At 39.0% G+C, this 26,704-nt stretch overlaps 1 protein-coding gene across 1 annotated transcript in view; it reads left to right on the forward strand.

Moving 5' to 3' along the window:
- The first annotated feature begins 801 nt into the window (after positions 1-801).
- LOC134662602 (odorant receptor 94b-like) overlaps positions 802-26,704 on the forward strand; it is a 28,244-nt gene continuing 2,341 nt past the window's right edge. Inside the window, exons 1-5 of the mRNA XM_063518876.1 lie at positions 802-878; positions 3,778-4,019; positions 4,593-5,180; positions 17,001-17,100; positions 18,274-18,378. Of these exons, the coding sequence (XP_063374946.1) occupies positions 876-878; positions 3,778-4,019; positions 4,593-5,180; positions 17,001-17,100; positions 18,274-18,378 (1,038 nt within the window). The 5' untranslated portion in view covers positions 802-875. The remainder of the gene's footprint in view (positions 879-3,777; positions 4,020-4,592; positions 5,181-17,000; positions 17,101-18,273; positions 18,379-26,704) is intronic.

Here is a 26,704-nt window from a genome sequence, read left to right on the forward strand (position 1 = left end):
TCTACATTCGCTATCTAGTTCGTAAGGAGTGTAAGGACCAGTGGCGTAGCGTGGGTCTCGGCCGCTCGGGGCGGATGAAAATTTTGCCGCCCCCTAGCTTACGTATTTCAATATAATAAGTGCGACTGAAATAGTTCAAATATTTATACGATATTATTGGTATTTATTCTGAAATTTTGCCGCCCCCTAAAAGTGCCGCTCGGGGCCGCCCCATCTCCCCCCCCCCGCCCCCACTGCGCTACGCTACTGGTAAGGACACTTCATTCTGAAAATTCTTACTTAGTTAAGTACATACAAGAAACACGCAGATATATAAGCTGTGGAAATTTTGAAATGAAAATTTTGACCCCCATACAAAAATATCTGATGTCTCCGAAATTAATCCATGTGGAAATTTAGCAATGTTGGGAACTTTCCGACGGCACCATTACACGAAACAACGAGAAACCCTAAAAACCAATTAAATTTTCACCGTAGGCAGGACAAATTAAATCAAATTTCGTTCCAAACTACACATTATCTGTTAATTACTCTATTTACAAGTAATTAACACCCCTGCCTGTGAAGCAACCGGTAATTAAAGTAATATAAGAAATAATGCCATGGAAATTACGAGTCAGCCTCACGTAGCCTTATAAACAACAAGACTCGTAATGAAGACGAAATTGAAGCAAATACTTGTACATAATTGAGCAAAAGCTTAGCCTGGTTGCGAAATGCCTATTTAATTGTATTGCCTGCAACAACGGAAACGTATAAAACGAAGTTGAAAACTATTTCTTCAGAGGGTGTGCATTGTTGCAACAGTGATTAGAAAGACAAAACTGTAGTAATACAAAAAAGTAAAAACCCTTATAAGATTAAAAGGACCTAAAATGGTAAGAGTTTAAAACATCACCTATCTAGATAGATAAGTATTTATAAGGGTATATATATATATCGAGAAAATAACACGAATAATAAAGATTTGAGTAAATTTTACTGGGACTTTAATCAATCAGGTTTTCAGAAAAAGGAGGTTGAATTTAAAGGTAAGAAAGTTAGGCTTTAAATTAAAGTAATTTTATTGTACATCAAATAAAAAAAATAAAAAAATCATTAATTTCGGACGATTCAATCCATATTTTTAACGGGCTTCCAAATCTCAAAAGGAGAAGGTTATGAATTCGGTTGTATGCTTTTTTGTTATTACAAATAGACTGTTACTATGTTATGTACCCAAACCCTAACAATGTCCGTAGTAAGAAAAACTCATAAGTCATAACTTTAACTCATACTGTAAAAGTTTTCGACGAAGGACATTTAAGCCTAGTAAACGGCATGGTTGGAGCCTTTAATATTCACAAGTTCAGGACAAAATTACTTGAGCTAAAATATGAGGGGATGTTACGTAATCCCTGAAATTTAATTTAATAGGCTCCAGAGGTCCTAACTTCCGAGAACCTTGGGACAAATAAAAATTTGGAATTTAATATTTATTGGTAATAATTTGATAGGTAGGTACTAGATAAGATGATGAAAATTGAGAGTGATATTAAGGGCAATTAGGCATATTTCGTTACATAAAAAACAGGAAATTAAGCTAAGTAATTCATAAAACTCTATATTACGAAGGAGCAAATTACTAAACTATATTTTTTTTACTACGTAAGTAGGTACCTATATGATTGCCAGGTTATCATCATCATCATAATTCTTAAGAGCCTGGCTCTTGTTGCTGGAGTAACCGCCATTCCGTTCTTCTCTCTGCCACTTATTTGAGCTCCTGATACATCACTACGTTGATTTTTTCTTTGGCCTGGTCCAAAAACGCACGTCTCAGTCTCCCTCTGCCTCTCTTTTTTTCTATTCTTTCAATTATGGACTTGATGTAAGTATCGTGTCGTATCAGGTGCCCCAACATGTTTTCCCTTCTGTTTTCAATTGTTTTCGGTTCTCAGCAGATAGATCTCTTCTTATTCTCATCTACCAAATTAAATACTTCCGTATTGGTTTTCCTCTCCTTCCAGCTTATATCTTCCATTCTTCTCCATGTCCATTGTCAGGTAACCTTCCTAAAATTAATATCTAGACACGCGGTAGCGTGTCCAGCCAAGTTCAAAGAAAAAGGAACTGGCGACGCAGCAACCGTGTGTAATATTACACGAACCATTTCGAGCTACTTTTGACCCCTTCACAACTTGAAACCTACTTAACCTACACACATGAAATTTGGCACGTGTATTGAAGTCCCTTAGCTTGTACAAAATACAAAATTTCATAAACATAGCTCAAACAGTTATTGATCAATTAACGTTTAAAAACCGGCATTTTTGTGACTGACTGACATATAGATCAAAAACCTAACCCACTTCCAGATGACCTAGAAACTTGAAATTTGGCATAGAGGTAGACTATTAGGTGTATATAGAGAGAAAAATCTGAAAACTAGAAATTATTGATAATTTGATGGATTTTTTTTTATTAATACTTATAGACCAAAAACCTAACCCACTTCTAGATGACTTAGAAACTATTAGGTGCATATAGAGGGAATAATCTGTGAAACTGGAATTTATTGATATTTCGATGGAAAAAAAAATTAATACTTATAGACTAAAAACCTAACCTACTTCTAGATGACTCAGAAACTTGACATTTGGCATCAAAGTAGACTATTAGGTGCATATAGAGGGAAAAATCTGAAAACTGGAAATTATTGATATTTCGGGAAAAAAAAATGTATTAATACTTATAGACCAAAAACCTAACCCACTTCTAGAGGACTTAGAAACTTGATATTTGGCATCAAGGTAGACTATTAGGTGCATATAGAGGGAAAAATCTGAAAACTGGAATTTATTGATATTTCGGTGGAAAAAAAATAATTAATACTTATAGACCAAAAACCTAACCTACTTCTAGATGACTTAGAAACTTGATATTTGGTATCAAGGTAGACTATTAGGTGCATATAGAGGGAAAAATCTGAAAACTGGAGATTATTGATATTTCGATGGAAAAAAAAATATTAATACTTATAGACCAAAAACCTAACCCACTTCTAGATGACTTAGAAACTTGATATTTGGCATCAAGGTAGACTATTAGGTGCATATAGAGGGAAAAATCGGACAACTGGAAATTATTGATATTTCGATGGAAAAAATAATAATTAATACTTATAGACCAAAAACCTAACCCACTTCTAGATGACTTAGAAACTTGATATTTGGCATGAAGGTAGACTATTAGGTGCACATAAAGGGAAAAATCGGACAACTGAAACTTTTTGACAATTAACCGCGCGTTAGCGAGGGTTTCCTTTTCAGCTTAGGCAAACTGCTTTCATGATGAATACTATAGTAATTTCTGTACAAAAAGTAATGATATCCCAACAAAAACACAAATGTGAAATGAAAGCCAAGTTCAATAGGTATTAAGAATATGTGTCGTTGTTGACTCGCCGACAAAAGAATTGAGATCTATATGGGTGCCAAGTTCTGTGCTGTGTAGAAAATCCTGAAATTATAAAGGATTTGTCTTGGCTAGTTTTTAAAAACAAACCAATTTTTTGAAAAATAACATAGATAAATATATATTACCTATATGCCTATACGTAAAAACTAGCCAAGACAAATCCTTTATAATTTCAGGATTTTCTACACAGCACGGAACTTGGCACCCATATAGATCTCAATTCTTTTGTCGGCGAGTCAACAACGACACATATTCTTAATACCTATTGAACTTGGCTTTCATTTCACATTTGTGTTTTTGTTGCAATTATTTTTACAGTTTAAACAGATATTCAGCAATTTGTTGTCTCGATACATACCAGTCTGGAATCACGAGAACCCGGTCTTAGCGAACACCGTGCTGCGCCTCATACGGAACACCGGAATATGGCACTACCAAAGCTTAGGGCTACATTGGGTCGCCAAATTCGCTATCATCTGCTTCATATCCACGAATTTAACACAAGTTGTAATTCTGGTGAAAGAAAGGGATGACTCGACGCGAATGTTCGAGACTTTCAGGTATTTCTTTTAATATATTTATGTCTACTTTAGTGGCTGATATACTTACTATACTATATCAATAAACTTAAATATTATTTATTTACAATAGTAATTGTGTGTGTGTGTTTCCGACGGAGCTTAATGTCACTCGGTGCATTGTCCCCATGTGGCTGATCTCAGATATTAAATATTACTACATATCTTTATTTATTTATTTAAAAACCTTATAGTACAAAAGGCGCAAGGGTTTCCACGGAAGACCAGCGTCAAGACATCCAAAAGGTACCTTGACACCAAGCTAAATAAGTGGAAACAATTTCAGAAAAGTGTTTTTGTCCCTTCGGCCGCGTCACAGTCTTGTCCGACATGTCGGACGACAAGGAATTTTAATTCCTCGCTAACCGACCACTCGGTCTAAAAGGAATTTTATATTCCACTTAGTTCGATCATCGAACAACGAAGAATTCTAAGATTCGACGTCGGACAAGACACTGGACCACGCGACCGGAGGGGTTTTTGTGACAGGACTGTGTTAGTTAAGTTTTTGTTGTTTAAACGTCCTATATTCTATTCTATTATATTGTATTTCAGCGTCCTCTCCTTCTGCGGCATGGGCACTTTAAAACTGTTCAACTTATACACTAACAGAAAACGCTGGACTTCTATAATCTCGGAAGTAAAATGTTTAGAACACGAACAGTTGCACGGAACACTTCTATCCTACACCGATTCTGACATCGAAGAGGATTATTCCCGGCAAATAATCGCAAAATACACGCAAAGGCACACGTTTATATCATCTATCCTTTTAATTCTGTACAGTATTACCGCAATTGTGTTTATAGCGACACCATTCGTCGAATACGCGGTGACTGGCGGTAGCTACTACCCCCACATTTTACCAGGCTGGGCGCCATTGGACAACGTGGGTTTTGCAGGATACTTTGTGACGTTAATCTTCGAGATTGTAGCATCTGTTTACTGCGTGTTTGTCCATGTGGCGTTCGACTGTACTTCGGTGGGGATTATGATTTTTATATGCGGGCAGTTTTCGTTGCTCCGTCGGAAGACTGAGGACATTGCTGGCAGCGGCAAAGACTGCATGCCGAATACGAAGAGAGATAGCAGAGCTCATCTCAGGATTATTGAGAGCCACGGCACGCATACAGCGCTTTGCACGTAAGTACACTCTTTATAAAAAGTCAGTTTTCATATCAATTTGACAAAGTGATACTTCAGGGGCCCACAGATTACCAGTTCGCCGGACGATATCAGCCTGTCAGTTAAACGCAAAAGGTGATAGTTCCGAACAACTAACAGGCTAATATCGTTCGGCGAACAGGTAATCTGTGGGCCCCTTAATTCATTTCGCTTTGATCGTTATACCTAGTCACATAGCTGACCGTAATCCTGGAGTATAGATCAAAGGTACCAAAGTACTGAATAACCCAATCTCATCGTATTTTCTCGGACACGTTAGTACTCCAGTCATCGTCAGTAGGTTCTTAGTCGGACCACACTAAGTTTTCATGCAAAGTGCTAAGTCAGGTATGTACCTACCTATGGAGGGTAGACTGATATAGGGTAACGGCACCAGTGGCCAGCCAGGTACCAGTGGTCAGCCTTTTGAGTCGTTTATTGGTCATAAATATCTGGTATATTCGTTTAAACAAATCGCGAGTACTCAAATAGGAGCTTTGATTCCTTATTGGTTAATACGTCACACGACAGGTGCGGTGAGGGAACGGGGGTAAGAAATATACTCGTTTATACAGGTGCTGTTTGTCGAAGAGTGCAATAGTGTCATGTCCGCCATATTTTTTACTGCACGTGGTGTTCTCTTAACAGGCAAGAAAAACTATGTTTTAATGTTAAAAGTTATTGTTTTTGTTAATGATTGGTTTATTTATTAGTTTATCTATTAAATTGCATTATATTTGAATGAAAATATCAATATTTCACTTATAAATTGAGGGGGCTGGCCACTGGATAACACTTTTTTCCAAAGAATCCAGTGCCCAGCCTCCCACGGCTGACCTTTGGGTTATTCGTTTATTTTATTATTTTCGAGCCAATGCGACCGTTAGGACCGTTAAATTTAAATTTTCAAATTTAGTTAGGCATGCCCTAGTCAATTTAAAGTAAAACCCAGTAGTCAGCCGCATTTGAAATAACGTTTTAATGCGGCTGAGCACTGGGTTTCGCGGATCCAGTACTCAGCCATTGACCTTGCTTGGTACGTCGCCGCCAAAAATATGTCCACATTTTTAAACCCTATCTCATTGAAATAAGGTTCAAAAGTGTTTATTTTTGACGTTAACTATACATAACTATCATATTGCTTTTTCCTGGTCGGTATATGACTTTGTTTATTAATGACAATTAAATCTGCATAGACTCGATTAATTATTTTTTACTGAATACCTACTAAAAACATAATTATATATTACCTGATTTACCTCATTAATTTTTGACGGATTAATTATTAGAAAATAAATATTGCGATTCTTAGTTTGCAAGAATACCTAGTATTAGTTAATTAAGTACCTATGGCCAACAAATTTCGTGTCATAAGAATTGTATGTACCTATAAGATTTTTTTTATTAAATAAGTAAACAAGTAGGTAACTAATACATATGTATATGCAAAAAAAATATAAACTAAAATTAAAAACTACAACTAACTACAATAACAATAACTAAAATAGTAATAAAATATAGATATTTGTATAATATCGTTGATTTTGATATATGCAAAAAATTATAAACTAAAATTAAAAACTACAACTAACTACGATAACGATAACAAAAATTATAAAGAAAAAGGAAATATTATAATATCGTTGATTTTGATATAAATATTAATGATTTTGATCTAATTATATGAATAGTTTATATAGGCTGAGTACTGGGTACACAGAGGCTGCTTACTGGATTTTGGAGGCTGACTACTGGAGAAAAGTGCCACTTTTTGTTTAAACTTAATTAGAGATATTATAAAAAGGATTGTTATTTTTTTAAATATTTTGTTTTAAAACTATGATAAACAATTGATCTAACCATGTCATTTGTTTAATTATCCGACTAATCCTGTAGAAATGCCGAACGTTCAAACTTAAAAAAGTCGTTATAAGGCTGACTACTGGTGCCTTTACCCTATTATGTATGCGTTCTTACTGCCAAGTTTGTGCAAAGCTCACAATTAGCGCAGTCAGATTTTATTTGATTTACATTAGGTACTTTTAACAGCAGAGCACTGTATCTAATGTACCTAATTCATAATTTATATTTTCCGTTTTTTTACGTACTTTTTTAGGTTAGGGAAGTACAAACTTAGACAGTTTGTAGTCACATGAAATTGTTATCATCTCTACAATAAACCATCAGGAAGAACACTAACCTTCAGGTCACCGATATCTCTAAAATATAATTGTATTAACATTGCAGCAACATACATTTGTGCGATTAAACCTGCGTCAAAGATTACGCAGATTACGTAAAGTGTCATTCAATAGAACTTGCTAACTATGTAAACAAAAGTTACTAGTAATTTGACATTCAGTGTCAATTTTAGTATGGCGGTTTGTTTACATAGTTAGCAAGTTATATTGAATGACATTTTAGGGTCAGTTGGTCAACGGTGGCGCAGGCGGGTACTGTGCACACAGGCATTTCGCATGAAAGGGATAGTTATATTTTATCAGCATCGTCGTTGTTCGGAAGCGCCGCGCATTCGAGTAAGATCGCACCAGGATTTTTTATTTTGGTGGTCGAAATCTGTGCGTAAAGGTAATGTAGGCGATAGTTCCTTATTTCATGTCTAATGTAAGTTTAGGTATAATCTTAAATTTATTTCTAGTATTAAGAAATCCAAAGACTTCTTTACAATGTAAACTATATGTAGTTTCAAAAAATCCCTGGCTACTCATTATGTCATTGTATTAGTCATAATTTTAATTAATAAGGTTTATTTGTGCATACTAACTCCATCTGTTGAGTCTAACACACTTTATTGTGAATATTTAAAAATAAAGTCACAGAGGGCGCTGGCGTGTATACTTAACCTAAAACATATTGCGAATGTACCGTTACCTATCTGCTCACCACGCGACACGCGAGCACTCTCTCATATTTTCACTTCAAAAAACCTAGTTTTTATCCATCTTCCACCTGCGTACCCTACAATAAGCTGGTCCTTCGAACCGGATCTCATGTGAACAGTGCCAATTAATGTTTTTAACGCCACCGAAGATGGTAATTACTCGCCGGCAAAAAGAAATGGCCGAAGCGAAGGCGAACTCGGTACCGCCGCCTACAGCCGACGTGTTACCTGGAACTTCTAACTCCAAAAAGGAAGTCAAGACCTCTGCACCCTCTGTTGCAAGCAGTAGAAGATCTACAGCATCCTCCATAGCAAGGCGTAAACAGCTGGAGTTGCAAGCAGCAGAGGAAAAGGCTCGAATCCAGATGGAGTTGATCGACAAACGCCTAGAAGCTGAAATTGCCGTCGCCGAGGCCGAAGATCAAGAAAAGTTTGACGTCGCTAGTTTAAGTGAAGTGAACCAAGATCGAGTGTCGGACTGGTTGACCCAGCAACAGTATGCCGCCGAGCACCGCCCACCTGTGCCCCCCGAGCCGGTCGCGCAAGTTTCCGATCGTGCAGCACCAGCACAGCATGTGGACACCGCTAGCAGCATCATGGAGTTGGCGAATGCCCTAAAGAACATGATGGGCCAATCATCGTCGCATCGCGAGGAACGTCTACTCAGCCGTTTGGCCACTCCGCGCGACCTACCTATATTTAGCGGAGACAGTCTAGAATGGCTGCATTTTAAAAATGCCTACGATGAATCATTATCGTCGTGCAAATACTCAGAATACGAGACTCTGTCCAGACTTCGACGAGCACTGCGAGGCGAAGCCAAAGAAGCTGTCACCGACCTACTGATTGGCAACACCTCATCCAAGGATATCATGGATGCTCTCGAACTTAAATACGGACGAGCAGAAACTATTATTTGCAACATAACTGCACAATTACGTAAGTTGCACCCGTTACCTACGCATTATCAGCAAGATTTAGTTAACTTCGCCACAAAAGTAAACAACTGCGTTGCAACTATACGTGCATTAAAACAAAGTGATCATTTACGCAATCCTGAGCTCGCGTCCGCTATTACAAGCAAATTACCGAGCACACTTTTGGGAAAGTGGACTGAATACGCTTACGAGAAGATTCTAGCAGGAGAATCCAAACTAGAATTGCTGGCACAATTTCTGAAGAAAGAAGCCAACATGACCCTGGTCACCGGAGCTGTGCAGCCGCGAGAAGTGAAAAAGCCAGCACCGACCGAGCCCCATTTTAAACGCGACAAAAACGATGATAAAAGTCGTTATACGCACCACGTACTTGCTACCAGTACCAGTACACGAACTAATCATATTTCGTGCTCATTTTGTAAGAAAGGCGTACATTCACTACCAGACTGTCGCGTATTTAAACGTGCGATGCGCAGAGATAAATGGAAATTTGTTAAAACACAAAGATTGTGCTTCAAATGTTTAACCGCACGCCACGATATAGACACCTGTGATGCACCTGACTGCGACATAGAGGAATGCAGGACCTTGAAACCAGGTGTCACCGTAGTTCAGCGGAGGGCTATCCGTCTTGGTAGCAATATCAGCTATGTTCAAACGAGATGGCACGTAATGCCATTCATTGACATTAGTCAGCTCATCGATTTCCCCAAGCCTATGAGCAACGTAAGGCTTGTAGCTCCTGGGGTCACTTCTTACCCACTGTAAGACAGTACTGGAATCCGTCCAAAAATATCGCTTACTTGGCACCAGATTCTTTTGCTCAGTGCCAACGGTCTTTGCCAGCCGTGTCCCAAGCAGACATCCCTGAAGTTCGAGTCTCGGGACCGAAATCGGACGTAAAGGACTTACGCGGCTTTTACTAGCAGCCAAACAAACGAGTACGAAACCATCAGCACGCGTAAATCGCCAATATATTACCGTGGCGTAGGCTTTAATCGATGCATCACAAAAAATGTGCATCTGTATATCCAGTATCTTCTCGCAAGACGCAGACGTAGACGGTGAGTCATAGCACGGCGTCCAGGTGCCGGCGCGCAGGTACCAGCGCGGTATACGCAGCGACTCCAGCTGTTTCAACTCGTCGAGCCAAACCTTCCAACGAGTATGTTCTTCAGGCCGGATGTGGCACTTCCAGTCGACTCCGCTTCGATGTACGTCTTGAAATAAAATTTTAAGACGACGCGCTCGACCGCAGCCTCAGAGAATGGGTGATTTACCTGCCGCGCGCTTACAGTACAGTCGAAGGCCTTTTTCATACACAGGGGTTGATTTTTTCGGCCCTATGGAGACGACCATTGGTCGAGGAAGACAGAAAAGATATGGCATGCTCTTTACATGTCTCACTGTGCGAGCCATTCACATTGAGATCACAGAATCACTGAGTACGGACTCTGCAATTATGGCGCTCATACGTATGTCTGCTCGCCGTGGCACCCCGCTGGTTCTATTTTCAGATAATGGTACAAATCTACGGGGAGCCAACAACGAGCTGAAGACGAGTCTTCAGCAACTGAACGTAGAAAAACTGCGCGAAGATGGAGCCGTCAGAGGGATTGAATGGAGATTCATCCCTCCCGGAGCCCCTGAAATGGGCGGCGCATGGGAGCGCATGGTCCGTACAGTTAAGACGGCGCTCAAGGTCGTCATGAAGGAGCGCGCACCACATCCTGAAACCTTATCCACGTTGATGGCAGAAGTGGAGGCTCTCGTAAACAGCCGTCCTATCACACACGTGTCGACGGATCCCGGTTACCCCGAAGCGTTGACGCCTAACCATTTTTTGATTGGCAGTTCATCTACTGGAGCTCCTATCGGTAAGTACGACGACTCTGACCTCTGCCTCCGCAAAAGGTGGCGCGTAGCTCAGCGTCTTACAGATATGTTTTGGGCTAGGTGGATAAAAGAATATTTACCTACGCTTTTACCTCGTCAAAAATGGACTAGGGAATCTAGATCGTTAAAAGTAGGAGATTATGTAGTACTGGTCGATCCCAATTTAGAGCGCGGCTCCTGGCGACACGGTGTAGTGAGCGCGGCGCACGCTGGCCGTGACGGCCGCATTCGAGTGGTAGATGTGCGCACACGCTTAGGTCAATTGCGCAGACCTGCCACACGCGTCGCATTACTGTCCCCAGTTGATGGCTAGTGCTTATCAGCACTAAGGGGCGGGGATGTAGGCGATAGTTCCTTATTTCATGTCTAATGTAAGTTTAGGTATAATCTTAAATTTATTTCTAGTATTAAGAAATCCAAAGACTTCTTTACAATGTAAACTATATGTAGTTTCAAAAAATCCCTGGCTACTCATTATGTCATTGTATTAGTCATAATTTTAATTAATAAGGTTTATTTGTGCATACTAACTCCATCTGTTGAGTCTAACACACTTTATTGTGAATATTTAAAAATAAAGTCACAGAGGGCGCTGGCGTGTATACTTAACCTAAAACATATTGCGAATGTACCGTTACCTATCTGCTCACCACGCGACACGCGAGCACTCTCTCATATTTTCACTTCAAAAAACCTAGTTTTTATCCATCTTCCACCTGCGTACCCTACAGGTAAGTTATATTTTTGTTCAAGTGGCAATATCGTTAAATGTACATGCTTGATGGTTTTTTTTATGCAATCCGTACTTATCTGGGAAGGTGACGGGGGGAAATTAAACAAAGAATGGGCATTTGTTACTTCGAAGTATTTTAATGTGGTCAAAATGGCGCCGTAAGTCACACTGGCGCAGCTCGCAAAGGTACACAGTGGTACATGAACCACCGTGAACTGTACGAAGTCCACCGTATGATCCACTGTGTACTAAAGTTGAATATACTGTTTACCTAGCCATGATTTCCCTTTGTCTATGTTTTGACGACCTGCTTATCCAGGTTGGTAGTAGTAGTAGTAGTTTTAGGTATATCTGATAATATAATGTGGGTTTTTTGAATGACATGTTTTTTTATTTTTAGAATGCCTCGGCGGCCAAAGCCACGCTCTATTGGTCTCCATACCGAAGAAAACATGACGGAGGCTCTAAATCAAATTCGCAAAGGGACGAGCATTAGAAAAACCGCCAAGTTAACAGGAATACCCCTAACAACCCTAAGACGCTACAATGATAAATCGAAAGCTTCCGGAAATGCAAAATGATATGATGATGACTGATTCAATTAAGTCAAGTTGTTTTCAAAGTTGTTAATAAGTAATACCTACATAATGAGACTGATTAATTTATACATGATATTGTTTTATTTATAATAATTTACTCTGAAATAAACCACTGTTTACCACCTTGAGCCACTGTGTAAATGAGCCCGAGCCACTGTTTCGACCCCATAGTACACAGTGGCGCATTTCTGACTTAAAAAAAAACACATACATTTTTTTACCTAACAAATACTTTGAAAAATCAATAACGCAAACATAAATTAGATAAAATTTCCTATAATATCCTTCATTACAACCACCTCCTGCGATCAATAGTTTCGGAGCTATGGCCACCTGAAAAAAAGTGAGCCACCGTTGACCACCTGACCCTACCTACTAAACTGTCATTCGATAGAACTTGCTAACTATCTAAACAAAAATTGACACTGAATGTCAATTTACTAGTAGTAAATTGACATTCAGTGTCAATTTTAGTATGGCGGTTTGTTTACATAGTTAGCAAGTTCTATTAAATGACACTTTACATTAGATTCAAGATCCAAAATTTTCTTTATACAATTAGGCTTGGTGTTTGTTGCTAAACAGCACTTATGTATTGTCATTGTCATAAATATACATATACAAATATTTAATCGTAAGCTGCTTAATTACCAAAACAACATAAATAAGATTGTGCAAAAAATACTAGTCTAGAATATTTCTAGAATCTAATACCTTTAAACGAGCAATTCTTGTTTATTTATTTATTTATTTATATGTATACATATATATTTCGGGGATCTCGGAAACGGCTCTAACGATTTCGATGAAATTTGTTATATGGGGGTTTTCGGGGGCGTAAAATCAATCTGGCTAGGTCTTATCCCTGGGAAAACGCGCATTTTCGAGTTTTTATATGTTTTCCGAGCTTTGCTCGGTCCCCCAGATATTATAATCTAAATGTTAAAAAGCGGCCAAGTGCGAGTCGGACTCGCCCATGAAGGGTTCCGTTAGGGGATTTATGACGTATTAAAAAAAAACTACTTACCAGATCTCGTTCTAACCAATTTTCGGTGGAAGTTTACATGGTAATGTACCTACATCATATGGGTCATTCTCTCATTTCGTGCAAATCGGTGAGATTCTCTCGATTTGTAATTTTTGTTTTAAATGGTAAACTTTTGAGTTTCGTCAATTTGTGGATTCATTTATTAACATTTTTCTGCTAAAGGCACCTTTGTAACGTTATTACTTTTCATTTAATAAGGCTACTGGTAATGAACTACGCGCTGGTAATGAATTCGGCCGAGATGGTAATTTTATCAGGGACGGTAATGAAACAAACTTATGAAATCGAACATATTCTATGTATATAAGTATGTATTTATCTATATACGTATGTATATCGTCGCCTAACACCCATAGTACAAGCTTTGCTTAGTTTGGGGCTAGGTTGATCTGTGTAAGATGTCCCCCAATATTTATTTATTTATTTATTTATTTATTATTTATATAAAAAACTGTATTTCAAGAAAATTAACACCAATTAAAATCAACAATATTAAAAACATGTGTCTTAAGCACTGCGGAGATGATCAAACCGACTTGACATACACTTGGAGTTGACAATCTCAACTTATAATGTTCAAGCTAGATGGTACATTCACCATTTACTTACCATCATTATAAGTCGAGATTGTTAACCCCAAGTGTTTGTTAAGTCGGTTTGATCATCTGCGCACCATATCACATAAAACATAGTTTTCAAATTTTCAAAAATTAGCATAGACAAAATATATTTAAATCATTCGCGTTTTGTACCTATGTAATTTTTTTTTATCGTTTTAACCCTATAGTGTGGGGTGTCGTCGGATAGGTCTTTAAAAATAAATAGGAGTTTGCAAACAACATTTTTTGATAAAGTCAATCAATTCGGAAATAATAATTTAGAAAGAATAAAAATCGGTTATTCCTTCTAACTTTTGAAAAATCGATCCAAAAAATATGGAAAAAAATCATAAAAATAGTGCTTAATAAACTCATTCAAACAAAATTAAAGCGAACTTGATAAGTTAAGCCGTTTATGAGTTATCGCTAAAAGTCTTCCCTTCTTATTTTATTTAAAAGCCTGGCAAACCTTATTTGTGACCGGATTTTCGCAAGCAACCCTATAACCACATAATAGTGACCGGAAAAAGATAGGCAACCTAGTTGATTTATATTGTACAAGTTGTATACTTTCCATTGGAACTTATTTCGTTTGTCAGACAGATCGGTGAAATTTAAAGAAAAAATTTTTTTTTTTCAAAAAATAATTAAACATAGTTTTGACCATATTTCTTTAAGCAACCCTATTTATTTATGTTCAGGAATATATTTTCTTTTATAATATGTAAGTTTCATCCGTCAGACATATCGGTGAAGGTCGACCATCTTAGACTACAAAGGCTCCCCGGTTGGGCTCCCCTATTATCATATACAGTTTTAAATGTTTATAACAACGTAATATTTATAATAACTAAGCTTCTTTCCATTAAATGCACTGCCTCGAATATATTATCATTACCTTCTTAAGTCATTCATTACCTTTCCCAGTAAAATTAGAAGGAAAAGAAGTGAATGAAACCGATATGAATGAAGTTTTGGAAGTTTTTGTCGCCTACATCAGTTGGCATCAGACCTTAATTTTGCAGAATAAACCATCTGAAAGGGGACACTAAAACACTTCATTACGTATAATTATAATAATGTACACTTGCTACTTACTGTATAAATCACGCGATGGCGATGAAGAATAACGAGAACCACACTCCTTCCCGACCCGAGAGATCGTATATATTTTCGCTAACAGCGGCACACGGGCGTCCGCTACGAGATCATGCGGCCAACTGACTGACGAACAATGTGTTGCATCGGCGGTAGGCGCTATATACCCTCGCTATATAGCAAAATATAGCTAATCTATTACTCGCGTCGGTAATGAAGAAATTACTTGAACCATACACTTATAAGGCTGTATAGTTTTTATTATTTATTTCTAGCTTCTAATATTATACGATTTAAAACATAACTAAATAAGTCATTTATTGAACAAACAACGAATTTTCTATTTGTAGTATCTTAAGGTTAAAATGTAGGTCAAAGTTATACTTCACGCGTTACATGTAGAGATGAATGAAAAATTTGGGTGTTAATTGTACATATAAAGAAAATACATATCTTTTTAGAATTGTTCATTGGAGAGACATATACTTTAGGCCCTATGTTACAACCTTGCATTAACAGATATTTGAAAACGCCACCACATTTTTGGTAAATTTCCGAAAACACCGATTTGCACGAAATGCGAGAACGACCCATATATTTTTTTTAGTTTTTTATCATTCTCTTATTTTAGAAGTTACAGGGGGGGGGGGACACACATTTTACCACTTTGGAAGTGTCTCTCGCGCAAACTATTCAGTTTAGAAAAAAGCGGCCAAGTGCGAGTCGGACTCGCCCATGAAGGGTTCCGTATTTAGGCGATTTATGACGTATAAAAAAAAACTACTTACTAGATCTCGTTCAAACCAATTTTCGGTGGAAGTTTACATGGTAATGTACATCATATATTTTTTTTAGTTTTATCATTCTCTTATTTTAGAAGTTACAGGGGGGGGGACACACATTTTACCACTTTGGAAGTGTCTCTCGCGCAAACTATTCAGTTTAGAAAAAAATGATATTAGAAACCTCAATATCATTTTTGAAGACCTATCCATAGATACCCCACACGTATGGGTTTGATGAAAAAAAAATTTTTGAGTTTCAGTTCGAAGTATGGGAAACCCCAAAAAAAATTTTTTTTTTTCTATTTTTGTGTCAAAATCTTAATGCGGTTCACAGAATACATCTACTTACCAAGTTTCAACAGTATAGTTCTTATAGTTTCGGAGAAAAGTGGCTGTGACATACGGACGGACAGACAGACGGACAGACGGACAGACGGACAGACGGACAGACAGACAGACAGACAGACAGACAGACAGACATGACGAATCTATAAGGGTTCCGTTTTTTGCCATTTGGCTACGGAACCCTAAAAATGATATTAGAAACCTCAATATCATTTTTGAAGACCTATCCATAGATACCCCACACGTATGGGTTTGATGAAAAAAAATGTTTTGAGTTTCAGTTCTAAGTATGGGGAACCTCCAAAATTTATTGTTTTTTTTCTATTTTTGTGTAAAAATCTTAATGCGGTTCACAGAATAGGTACATCTACTTACCAAGTTTCAACAGTATAGTTCTTATAGTTTCGGAAAAAAGTGGCTGTGACATACGGACGGACAGACGGACAGACAGACAGACATGACGAATCCATAAGGGTTCCGTTTTTTGCCATTTGGCTACGGAACCCTAAAAAACCGGTGATTCTTTAAAACTTTAAAGTAGGTATTATGGCGCGGTGCCTTATATCTCTGCAACTATAATAACTTATTATAGTAGTAGTATTATTAATAAGTATATGCATAGTTTTTATATCACCGTTTAGAGAAAGGAAGCCATTACTCGGAGTTGAATGGACCGCTGACAGAGATGGCGCTGATTTGTGCCGCTGACTGAACGGAGCGGCAGCTGACGTCCACGATTACACATCGGCCTTAACCACTTTACGAGTTTTCGCCCGGGATGGAAATCTATTCCTGGCCCGCGATCTTATGTTACATAAGTATGTCATTTAACATGTTGTCGAATGTTTTGTTTCAGCATCAGTAAGGAACTGGATACAGTGCTGCGGGGCATACTCGGGGTATACTTCTTGGTTGCCACCCTGACCGTATGTTCAGTGGCCGTAAGACTCAACTCGGTAAGTTTACTCTTCTTGTCTCTTTACACAACGATTTTCACATCTTTGTTACTTACACCATTCATCTTTGTTGTTGCACATAAGTTTGTCCCTTTCTCTTTCTGTGTGCAGGAAAGTTAGCACGTGCACATCTCTGGCTTGCTGAGTTGCGACTAAAGAGTAAAGAGCAACTGTACAATTTGTGTAATCGCTTCAATTTTCGAGCGTCTATAACTACATATGAGTATGTACAGCAGTGGGCGACTGCAGGCTAAAATGATATGATGATGATGATGATAATATTATTGTCTTTACATTAGTTAATTCGATGGAATGTTGACAATGGTTTATCGACAAACTTCAATCAATGATAGGTGTGCAACTAAGGATGCCCCTTCGTGAAACCGCCAGCTATCGGACGCCCTATAAGCCCCCTTTTTAGGGTTCCGTACCCAAAGGGTAAAAAACGGGACCCTATTACTAAGACTTCGCTGTCCGTCCGTCCGTCTGTCTCATGAACCGCGATAGCTAGACAGTTGAAATTTTCACAAATGATGTATCTCTCTCTCTCTGACTAAAAATAAAATAAAATAAATATTTAAGGAGGGCTCCCATACAACAAACACGATTTCTTTGCGCTATTTTTTGTTGATGGTGCGGAACCCTCCGTGCGCGAGTCCGACTCGCACTTGGCCGGTTTTTGTTTTTGCTTTTATACACTAAGTAGATAAATACACTTAAAGTTAAACAAGCAGTCACAATTTAGATCCCACAATATTACTTAATAGTTGTTTCAAAATGTTATTATACTATTGGAGTTGGAGACGCTTCTACATCCAATAACTTTCTTCCAATCCAATCCATAAATTATCATCAATCAAATTATGACGATTCAATAAAACTTTCGCATTCAAGAACTAAAAACCTGTTAAAGTAGGTACCTATCTAAGACTTAGGTTCCCATCTCAAGACTGAAATAAATAGTAGCGCATTGATATCTTTTGATTTATTCTTCATGACCGCGGCGACACGTTATTGGTCGAATCCATTACAGTTGACTAAAACGTCTTGTCAGAAGTCATAATAGTTGAGTCGGGAGCCCGTAGTGAAAATTATGCGATTACAATTTGGTAATACGACGTCTTAATTCAACCATTAAAATCGACGAGTAGATAAACGATTTCTTATTTCCAGGAGATCCTCAGCTTCATGCAACTCGTGTCCCTCCTGCAGTACATGGCTGGCACCCTGACACAGCTCTTCCTGTTCTGCCGGTACGGGGATGCAGTCTTTCACGAGGTCAGATTTCAGATACTAGACCCTACCTGACATTTAAACGCCATCGAGAACGTAATTTACTTTACAGTACCTACATATGGTGCTACTTTACTTCCCTAGTGCAGTAAATACCACAATAAGTGCTTATGTCGCAAATTTAAAGGGCAATATATATATTATGTACTCTAAAACGTTGTACAAAAGTAGTGCGTAGTGCGAAAAGTAGGAAATTCGCAACGAGTGGCGAATGGCGATACATTGAAAAATAACCGGAGGGAGTGCTTTAAATCGACACGACCACTTGTATCGTAAATCGTAATGTAGATACTAATATTCTATGCATATTAGTGCGAGCGAGATGTACACATACTTAGAATAGGTATTTACGATACAAGTGCGGAAAAGAGGAAATTCGAAACAAGTGGCGATAAATTAATACACGACCAAAGGAAGTGTTTTAAATCGACAAGAGTTGCGAATTACCTATTCGCACGTGTATCGTACAACGTTTTACAGTACATAATAGGTATGGCACTTTAAACTTTTGACATAGGGTTTTGAGGTAGGTAGGTAAGTATAGGTAGGCACGGAAAGTGCTATTTCCCGCACTAGTTCGGGAAAGTATTAGCACCATATGTACTGTAAAGTAAATTACGTTCTCGATAGCGTACCTATTATATGTCAGTTTTGACACTGTCAGTGACTCATGGTACGGGCTCTGGTAGGCACTTACACTACTTTCTGGTAGATTTCGTTGCTAAAAATTGTTATGCAAAGAATATTAATTAGTACCTACCAAACATATAGGTAGATATAGGTACATATGTTACGAAAAAATCGGGTTTTTTGCGGCGGGTTTTTCACACTGTCAAAGCTAAAACCCATAACCCCTCCCAGGTGAAGGTCGAGACATTCAGTGGGAAGATAAGCAGTGACGTGAACTGTCACGTGTGGCCATGCGTGTGACGGAAACGTGACTACAAGTGCTTGTGCACTATTTCTAGAAATTGTAGGTACATACAATGTTTTGATCACGCGAGAATGACAGGCATTGGCGGTTTGAATTGTCGAACATATGGACACTGACATCTAAACTGACAAAAAAAACCGGCCAAGTGCGAGTCGGACTCGCGTTCTAAGGATTCCGTAAGTACATTAAGTCCGACTTTCGAGGTTTTCCTGTCTATCTATATAGGTAAAGAACTATTTTGTGTATGTTTTCAAAATTTTAGACCCAGTATAGTTTCGGAGATAAGGGGTCATCCATTAATTACGTCACACTAATTTCTAGGTTTTTTGACCCCTCCCCCTTCTTGTCACACTTGGTCACATTTGGCAAACCCCTCCCCCCTAGTGTGACGTCACATTTTTTCTACGAAATCGCCAAATCGAATTAAATAAGTACCTAAGTATTATTAATATTTTATCAAAATATTTTTGACGATACGCGACTCGGGATCTAGTGTCGCGCGTCATGTCACACCTCGAGGACAGGCGACATGTCGCAGCAATTTTCTGTGACTTGTCGCGTGCCTTCGAAATGGTAGACCACACACTCCTTCTCTTGAAGCTGTCACAGTACGGTATACACGGTTCGTTCGCTCGTACAATCAAGTCCTTTCTAAACGGGCGGAAACAAAGCACGTATGTTCAAGCGCATAAATCCGATTTTGAAGAAATAGGTGACAGTGCTGTGCCCCAGGGATCGGTGACAGGAAACAACCTGTTTCTAATTCTTGTCAATGACATCACCTCCGCCTCCGACGATGCGGAGTACGTTATGTTTGCTGACGACACGTGCATCATAGTCACTGCAGAAAATTCTAGTAATTTAGAATCTAAACTCTCGCGAACCATGCAGAATATCACAGACTGGTTTACAGCAAATGGCATGCTCCTTAATATCGAAAAAACAAACATAATGTACTTCCAACTCAAAAATAACTTGAAAGAGCGATTCAATATTACAATAAATGACACGCCTGTACCTCAAGTAAGTGAGGTTAAATACCTGGGGTTCAAAATTGATGCTGGTCTAACATGGTCTCCCCACATAGAAGCAATCTGCAAAAAACTCTCTTCAGCATGTTTTGCCTTGTCTAGACTTACCCACAGCGTATCTGAAGACAATCTAAAAACAGCATACTTTGGGTACTTTCATTCGATATTAGTCTACGGTGTGGACCTATGGGCAACATGTGCGGAACGTGAAAAAGTTTTTAAACTACAAAAACGTGCAATCCGTATAATGGCTAAAAAACCCTCAGACTACCATGCTAAGGAGTTGTTTAAGCAGCTGAAAATTCTCACGTTACCTTCTGTATACGTACTCGAAGCATGCAAGTACATACGACGCAATCTCGAGTGGATCCCCTCTAATCACCAAAAACTCCAGACTGTAACGCGTAGACGCAACCTCCTATACGTGCCCCCGAGACGTCTAGCAAAGTCTAAAAAATCCTTACACATAGTAGGCATAAAACTTTACAATACTCTAGACGAACAGTTAAAAGCTACTTCTGACTCGATATTCGAGAAAAAACTAAAGCAGATATTGTTGGACATGGCGTGCTACAGTATTGACGAATTCGTTAACTGCTACAAGTCACTGACCCATCTACACAATTATTAAATAAATTACCTATTTTAAGTAGTGGAAACACCCGCATTGCATGTTATTGTAATTTGTGATATTACCAGTGTACCTAATTAATAATAATGTATAGTACTTATAGGATAAGAAAATGACATGTAAATCTTTTTATATTTTTATCAATAAATGATCTATCTATCTATCTATCTGATATAAATATTAGTAATTTTATAACCCAAAACTGCTTAGGAAAGAAAATTAAACGAATAAAAACGATTATCGTTTTAAAAACTTGTTATTTAAATGTACAGCGAATAAAATAATTTAAATAAATTTTCGGTTACTGATGAATTAAAGTGACGTCACAAAGTTTGTGTCTCCCCCCTCCCCCATGTCACAATATGTCACATTTTCTTGACCCCCTCCCACCCCTAAACGTGTGATGTAATTAATGGATGACCCCTAAAGAGTAAATCTGTATTTTTTAAATTGTTTCTTTAGGCACAGAATAAATAATAGTACTAAGTACAGAAGACTCACTCTCTAACAAAACACGTCTGTTACGATCAGCACAGATATGGCCGCTAGGTGGCGACATCGCCACACGCGGCTTATGGCTTTCCCCAAAATTGGGGCCGAACGGCTGTACTTTTAGCTACCTGTAGCAAAACGACGAAATCGCGGAGTGAGACACGCCTGCTTTAGGTACGTACCTATATTTTTCAGATATATTCCAGTTTTGTTTGTGCAACCCTTATCTGCAGAATTTTTGTTAATTAACAATCACCGACATGACCTTTTCAATTACGCGATCAATGCCGACAGCCGATAAGATGAGGGTTTCGGGAACTTTCCGCCCGCGTGCTGAAATCTAATCCTTTTCGCACTGTCCCGTTAATTAAGGATGATCGATTTAAATGAATATATAATACCGACAACACGTGTAACCAAAATATATAGGTATAAGGACACGTGTAACCATTGTTATACATCTCGCGTCGAATAGATAATGATCCCTATGACAGTTCATTTTTATATGGAGCAGCTGTCACGTAAAATGTTTGTTGTATTTTTTTGGAACACGTTAATACACACACTTTAGTTAATTAATTTAGAAATGTAACATTTAGTTATGTAATACGGTAATAACCTCTATTTCTTCAATTGTTTTTTAAGTTAAGCCCAACCATGGACCTAGAATATTACGGACGGACTGTCACCTAAGACAAACTGTGACACTGCAATGGCGGACGGTTTGAATGTGTGCGTGTAGACGAGTGTTACCATGTAACACAAATTCTCCCCTAATGGTGAAACAATTATTTTTAATATTGTCCTTGTTTTCGAATAAAAAAATTGGGACAGTTTTACGTTAGACAATAAAAAATAAAATAAATAAAAAAGAATTAAAAAATTAAAAATAAACAAAAATAAACCCAAAATAAAATAACTTAATATAATATCTTTTTTAAAAAAAGGGAACCGCCTTCAAAAAACCAACCCACTGAAAAGCACAAAATAATTTCTATATGGCACTCCTCTACGTGTCCAGTCCCTATCCCGTCAAAAGCAAATTTCTGCCAAAAAGTAATTAATACCTAATAATAAGAAAATTAATAATCATCCGGGTAATTACTTAGTTCTTGAAGTCGGTGCCAAACCAAAATTTTTGAGAACCGATATTTTAGACAACGAAGATCGAACGCTTCACTTACTTGCATTATAAAGACATAGATGGTTTACTCATTAATTTAGTTCTTGTAGGTACTACAACGTACTCGTATTTTTTTTCTGATTGGTAGTAAAGACTGTTTTTGTTGGTTTGGCACCGCCTTCAAAAACTTAGTAATTACCCGGATGATTATTAATTTTCTTATTATTAGGTATTAATTACTTTTTGGCAGAAATTTGCTTTTGACGGGATAGGGACTGGACACGTAGAGGAGTGCCATATAGAAATTATTTTGTGCTTTTCAGTGGGTTGGTTTTTTGAAGGCGGTTCCCTTTTTTTAAAAAAGATATTATATTAAGTTATTTTATTTTGGGTTTATTTTTGTTTATTTTTAATTTTTTAATTCTTTTTTATTTATTTTATTTTATTTTTTACTTTTTAGTGATAGGTAGGTACTTCATTTATTTTAGGTTTTGGGCTAAAATACTAGTTTTTTAGGCTCTCCATTTAGTTTTGGGCTAGTAACTACCTACTAATGTTGGGGATGGCCTAACTCGATGATAATTGCGTCACAACATAATATGACGTTTCGGTGCTAAACGATTTGTATGTATATTGCTCCCACTCCCACTATTTTATCTAAATCGGTTTCAGCAACTTAAATTTGTTGGTAGGTATACCGATAGCATGGCTACCTACCGGGTCCAATTGGTTTTTCAAACCATCCATGTACTGTACACTAAAACTTTTTCCAGAATGTGTAACAAAAACTTTTCTGAAAACCGCATCAAAATCGGTTCAGCCAAACGCGAGATAATCACGAACACACATACATACATACATACATACGGGTCAAACTGAGAACGTCCTTTTTTTAAAGGCAGTTAGAAAAAAGTTCATCGACCCACCTAGTGGAACTCTGCAACATAGGCACACGACGACAAGTCGGATAACCAAAACAAAGTGTGTATGTTGCACCAAACCTGAGTTCCACTAGGTACAGCAAGGGTTCAGCATCAGCTCTATCTTGGGTACTGCTCTCCCAAGTGCTCATCAAGATGTGACGGATGACCAAAATAGCGTGGGCCTATGTTGCACCAAACCTGAGTTCCACTAGATACAGCCAGGGTTCAGCATCAGCTCTATCTTGGGTACTGCTCTCCCAAGTGCTAATCAAGATGTAACGGATGACCAAAATAGCGTGGGCCTATGTTGCACCAAACCTGAGTTCCACTAGGTACATCCTGAGTTCCATTAGGTACAGCAAGGGTTCAGCATCAGCTCTTATCTTGGGTACTGCTCTCCCAAGTGCTCATCAAGATGTGACGGATGGCCAAAATAGCGTGGGCCTATGGTGCACCAAACCTGAGTTCCACTAGGTACAGCCAGGGTTCAGCATCAGCTCTATCTTGGGTACTGCTCTCCCAAGTGCTGATCAAGATGTAACGGATGACCAAAATAGCGTGGGCCTATGTTGCACCAAACCTGAGTTCCACTAGGTACATCCTGAGTTTCACTAGGTACATCCAGGGTTCAGCATCAGCTCTATCTTGGGTACTGCTCTCCCAAGTGCTCATCAAGGCGTGTTGAATGACCAAAACAGCGTGAGCCTATGTTGCACCAAACCTGAGTTCCACTAGGTACATCCAGGGTTCAGCATCAGCTCTATCTTGGGTACTGCTCTCCCAAGTGCTCATCAAGATGTGACGGATGACCAAAACAGCGTGAGCCTATGTTGCACCAAACCTGAGTTCCACTAGGTACAGCCAGGGTTCAGCATCAGCTCTATCTTGGGTACTGCTCTCCCAAGTGCTCATAAAGATGTGACGGATGACCAAAACAGCGTGAGCCTATGTTGCACCAAACCTGAGTTCCACTAGGTACAGCCAGGGTTCAGCATCAGCTCAGATCTATGTATACTAAAACCTTCTCCAGAATGTAAGAAACACTTTTTTGAAAACGGCATCAAAATCGGTTCAGCCAAACGCGAGATAATCGCGAACAAATATACATACATACATACATACATACATACATACATACGGGTCAAACTGAGAACCTCCTTTTTTTTTTGAAGTCGGTTAATAAATTTGTTGGTAGGTATACCGATAGCATGGCCACCTACCGGGTCCAATTGGTTTTTCAAACCATCCATGTACTGTACACTAAAACCTTCTCCAGAATGTAACAAACACTTTTCTGAAAACCGCATCAAAATCGGTTCAGCCAAACGCGAGATAATCACGAACAAACATACACACATACATACGTACATACATACGGGTCAAACTGAGAACGTCCTTTTTTTAAAGGCAGTTAGAAAAAAGTTCATCGACCCACCTAGTGGAACTCCGCAACATAGGCACACGACGACAAGTCGGTTAACCAAAACAAAGTGTGCCTATGTTGCACCAAACCTAAGTTCCACTAGGTACAGCAAGGGTTCAGCATCAGCTCTATCTTGGGTACTGCTCTCCCAAGTGCTCATCAAGATGTGACAGATTACCAAAATAGCGTGGGCCTATGTTGCACCAAACCTGAGTTCCACTAGGTACAGCAAGGGTTCAGCATCAGCTCTATTTTGGGTACTGCTCTCCCAAGTGCTCATCAAGATGTGACGGATGACCAAAATAGCGTGGGCCTATGTTGCACCAAACCTGAGTTCCACTAGGTACAGCCAGGGTTCAGCATCAGCTCTATCTTGGGTACTGCTCTCCCAAGTGCTCATCAAGATGTGACGGATGGCCAAAATAGCGTTGGCCTATGTTGCACCAAACCTGAGTTCCACTAGGTACAGCCAGGGTTCAGCATCAGCTCAATCTTGGGTACTGCTCTCCCAAGTGCTGATCATGATCTGATGGATGACCAAACTAGCGTGGGCCTATGTTGCACCAAACTTGAGTTCCACTAGGTACAGCCAGGGTGAACCCTGCCGACCAGGGTGGTTTGGTGCATCAGCTCTATCTTGGGTACTGCTCTCCCAAGTGCTCATCAAGATGTGACGGATGGCCAAAATAGCGTTGGCCTATGTTGCACCAAACCTGAGTTCCACTAGGTACAGCCAGGGTTTAGCATTAGCTCTATCTTGGGTACTTCTCTCCCAAGTGCTCATCAAGATGAGACGGATGACCAAAACAGCGTGGGCCTATGTTGCACCAAACCTGAGTTCCACTAGGTACATCCCGAGTTCCACTAGGTACAGCCAGGGTTCAGCATCAGCTCTATCTTGGGTACTGCTCTCCCAAGTGCTCATCAAGGCGTGTCGGATGGCCAAAACAGCGTGGGCCTATGTTGCACCAAACCTGAGTTCCACTAAGTACAGCCAGGGTTCAGCATCAGCTCTGTCTTGGATACTGCTCTCCCAAGTGCTCCTCAAGATGTGACGGATGACCAAAATAGCGTGGGCCTATGTTGCACCAAACTTGAGTTCCACTAGGTACAGCCAGGGTGAACCCTGCCAGCCAGGGTGGTTTGGTGCATCAGCTCTATCTTGGGTACTGCTCTCCCAAGTGCTCATCAAGATGTGACAGATGGCGAAAATAGCGTTGGCCTATGTTGCACCAAACCTGAGTTCCACTAGGTACAGCCAGGGTTCAGCATCAGCTCTATCTTGGGTACTGCTCTCCCAAGTGCTCATCAAGATGAGACGGATGACCAAAACAGCGTGGGCCTATGTTGCACCAAACCTGAGTTCCACTAGGTACATCCCGAGTTCCACTAGGTACAGCCAGGGTTCAGCATCAGCTCTATCTTGGGTACTTGCTCTCCCAAGTGGTCATCAAGGCGTGTCGGATGACCAAAACAGCGTGAGCCTATGTTGCACCAAACCTGAGTTCCACTAGGTACAGCCAGGGTTCAGCATCAGCTCAGATCTATGTATACTAAAACCTTCTCCAGAATGTAAGAAACACTTTTCTGAAAACCACATCAAAATCGGTTCAGCCAAACGCGAGATAATCGCGAACAAATAAATATACATACATACATACATACATACATACATACATACATACATACATACATACATACATACATACATACATACATACATACATACGGGTCAAACTGAGAACCTCCTTTTT

Source organism: Cydia amplana, chromosome 1 (genome assembly GCF_948474715.1).
Source record: "Cydia amplana chromosome 1, ilCydAmpl1.1, whole genome shotgun sequence".
Lineage (NCBI taxonomy): Eukaryota > Metazoa > Arthropoda > Insecta > Lepidoptera > Tortricidae > Cydia > Cydia amplana.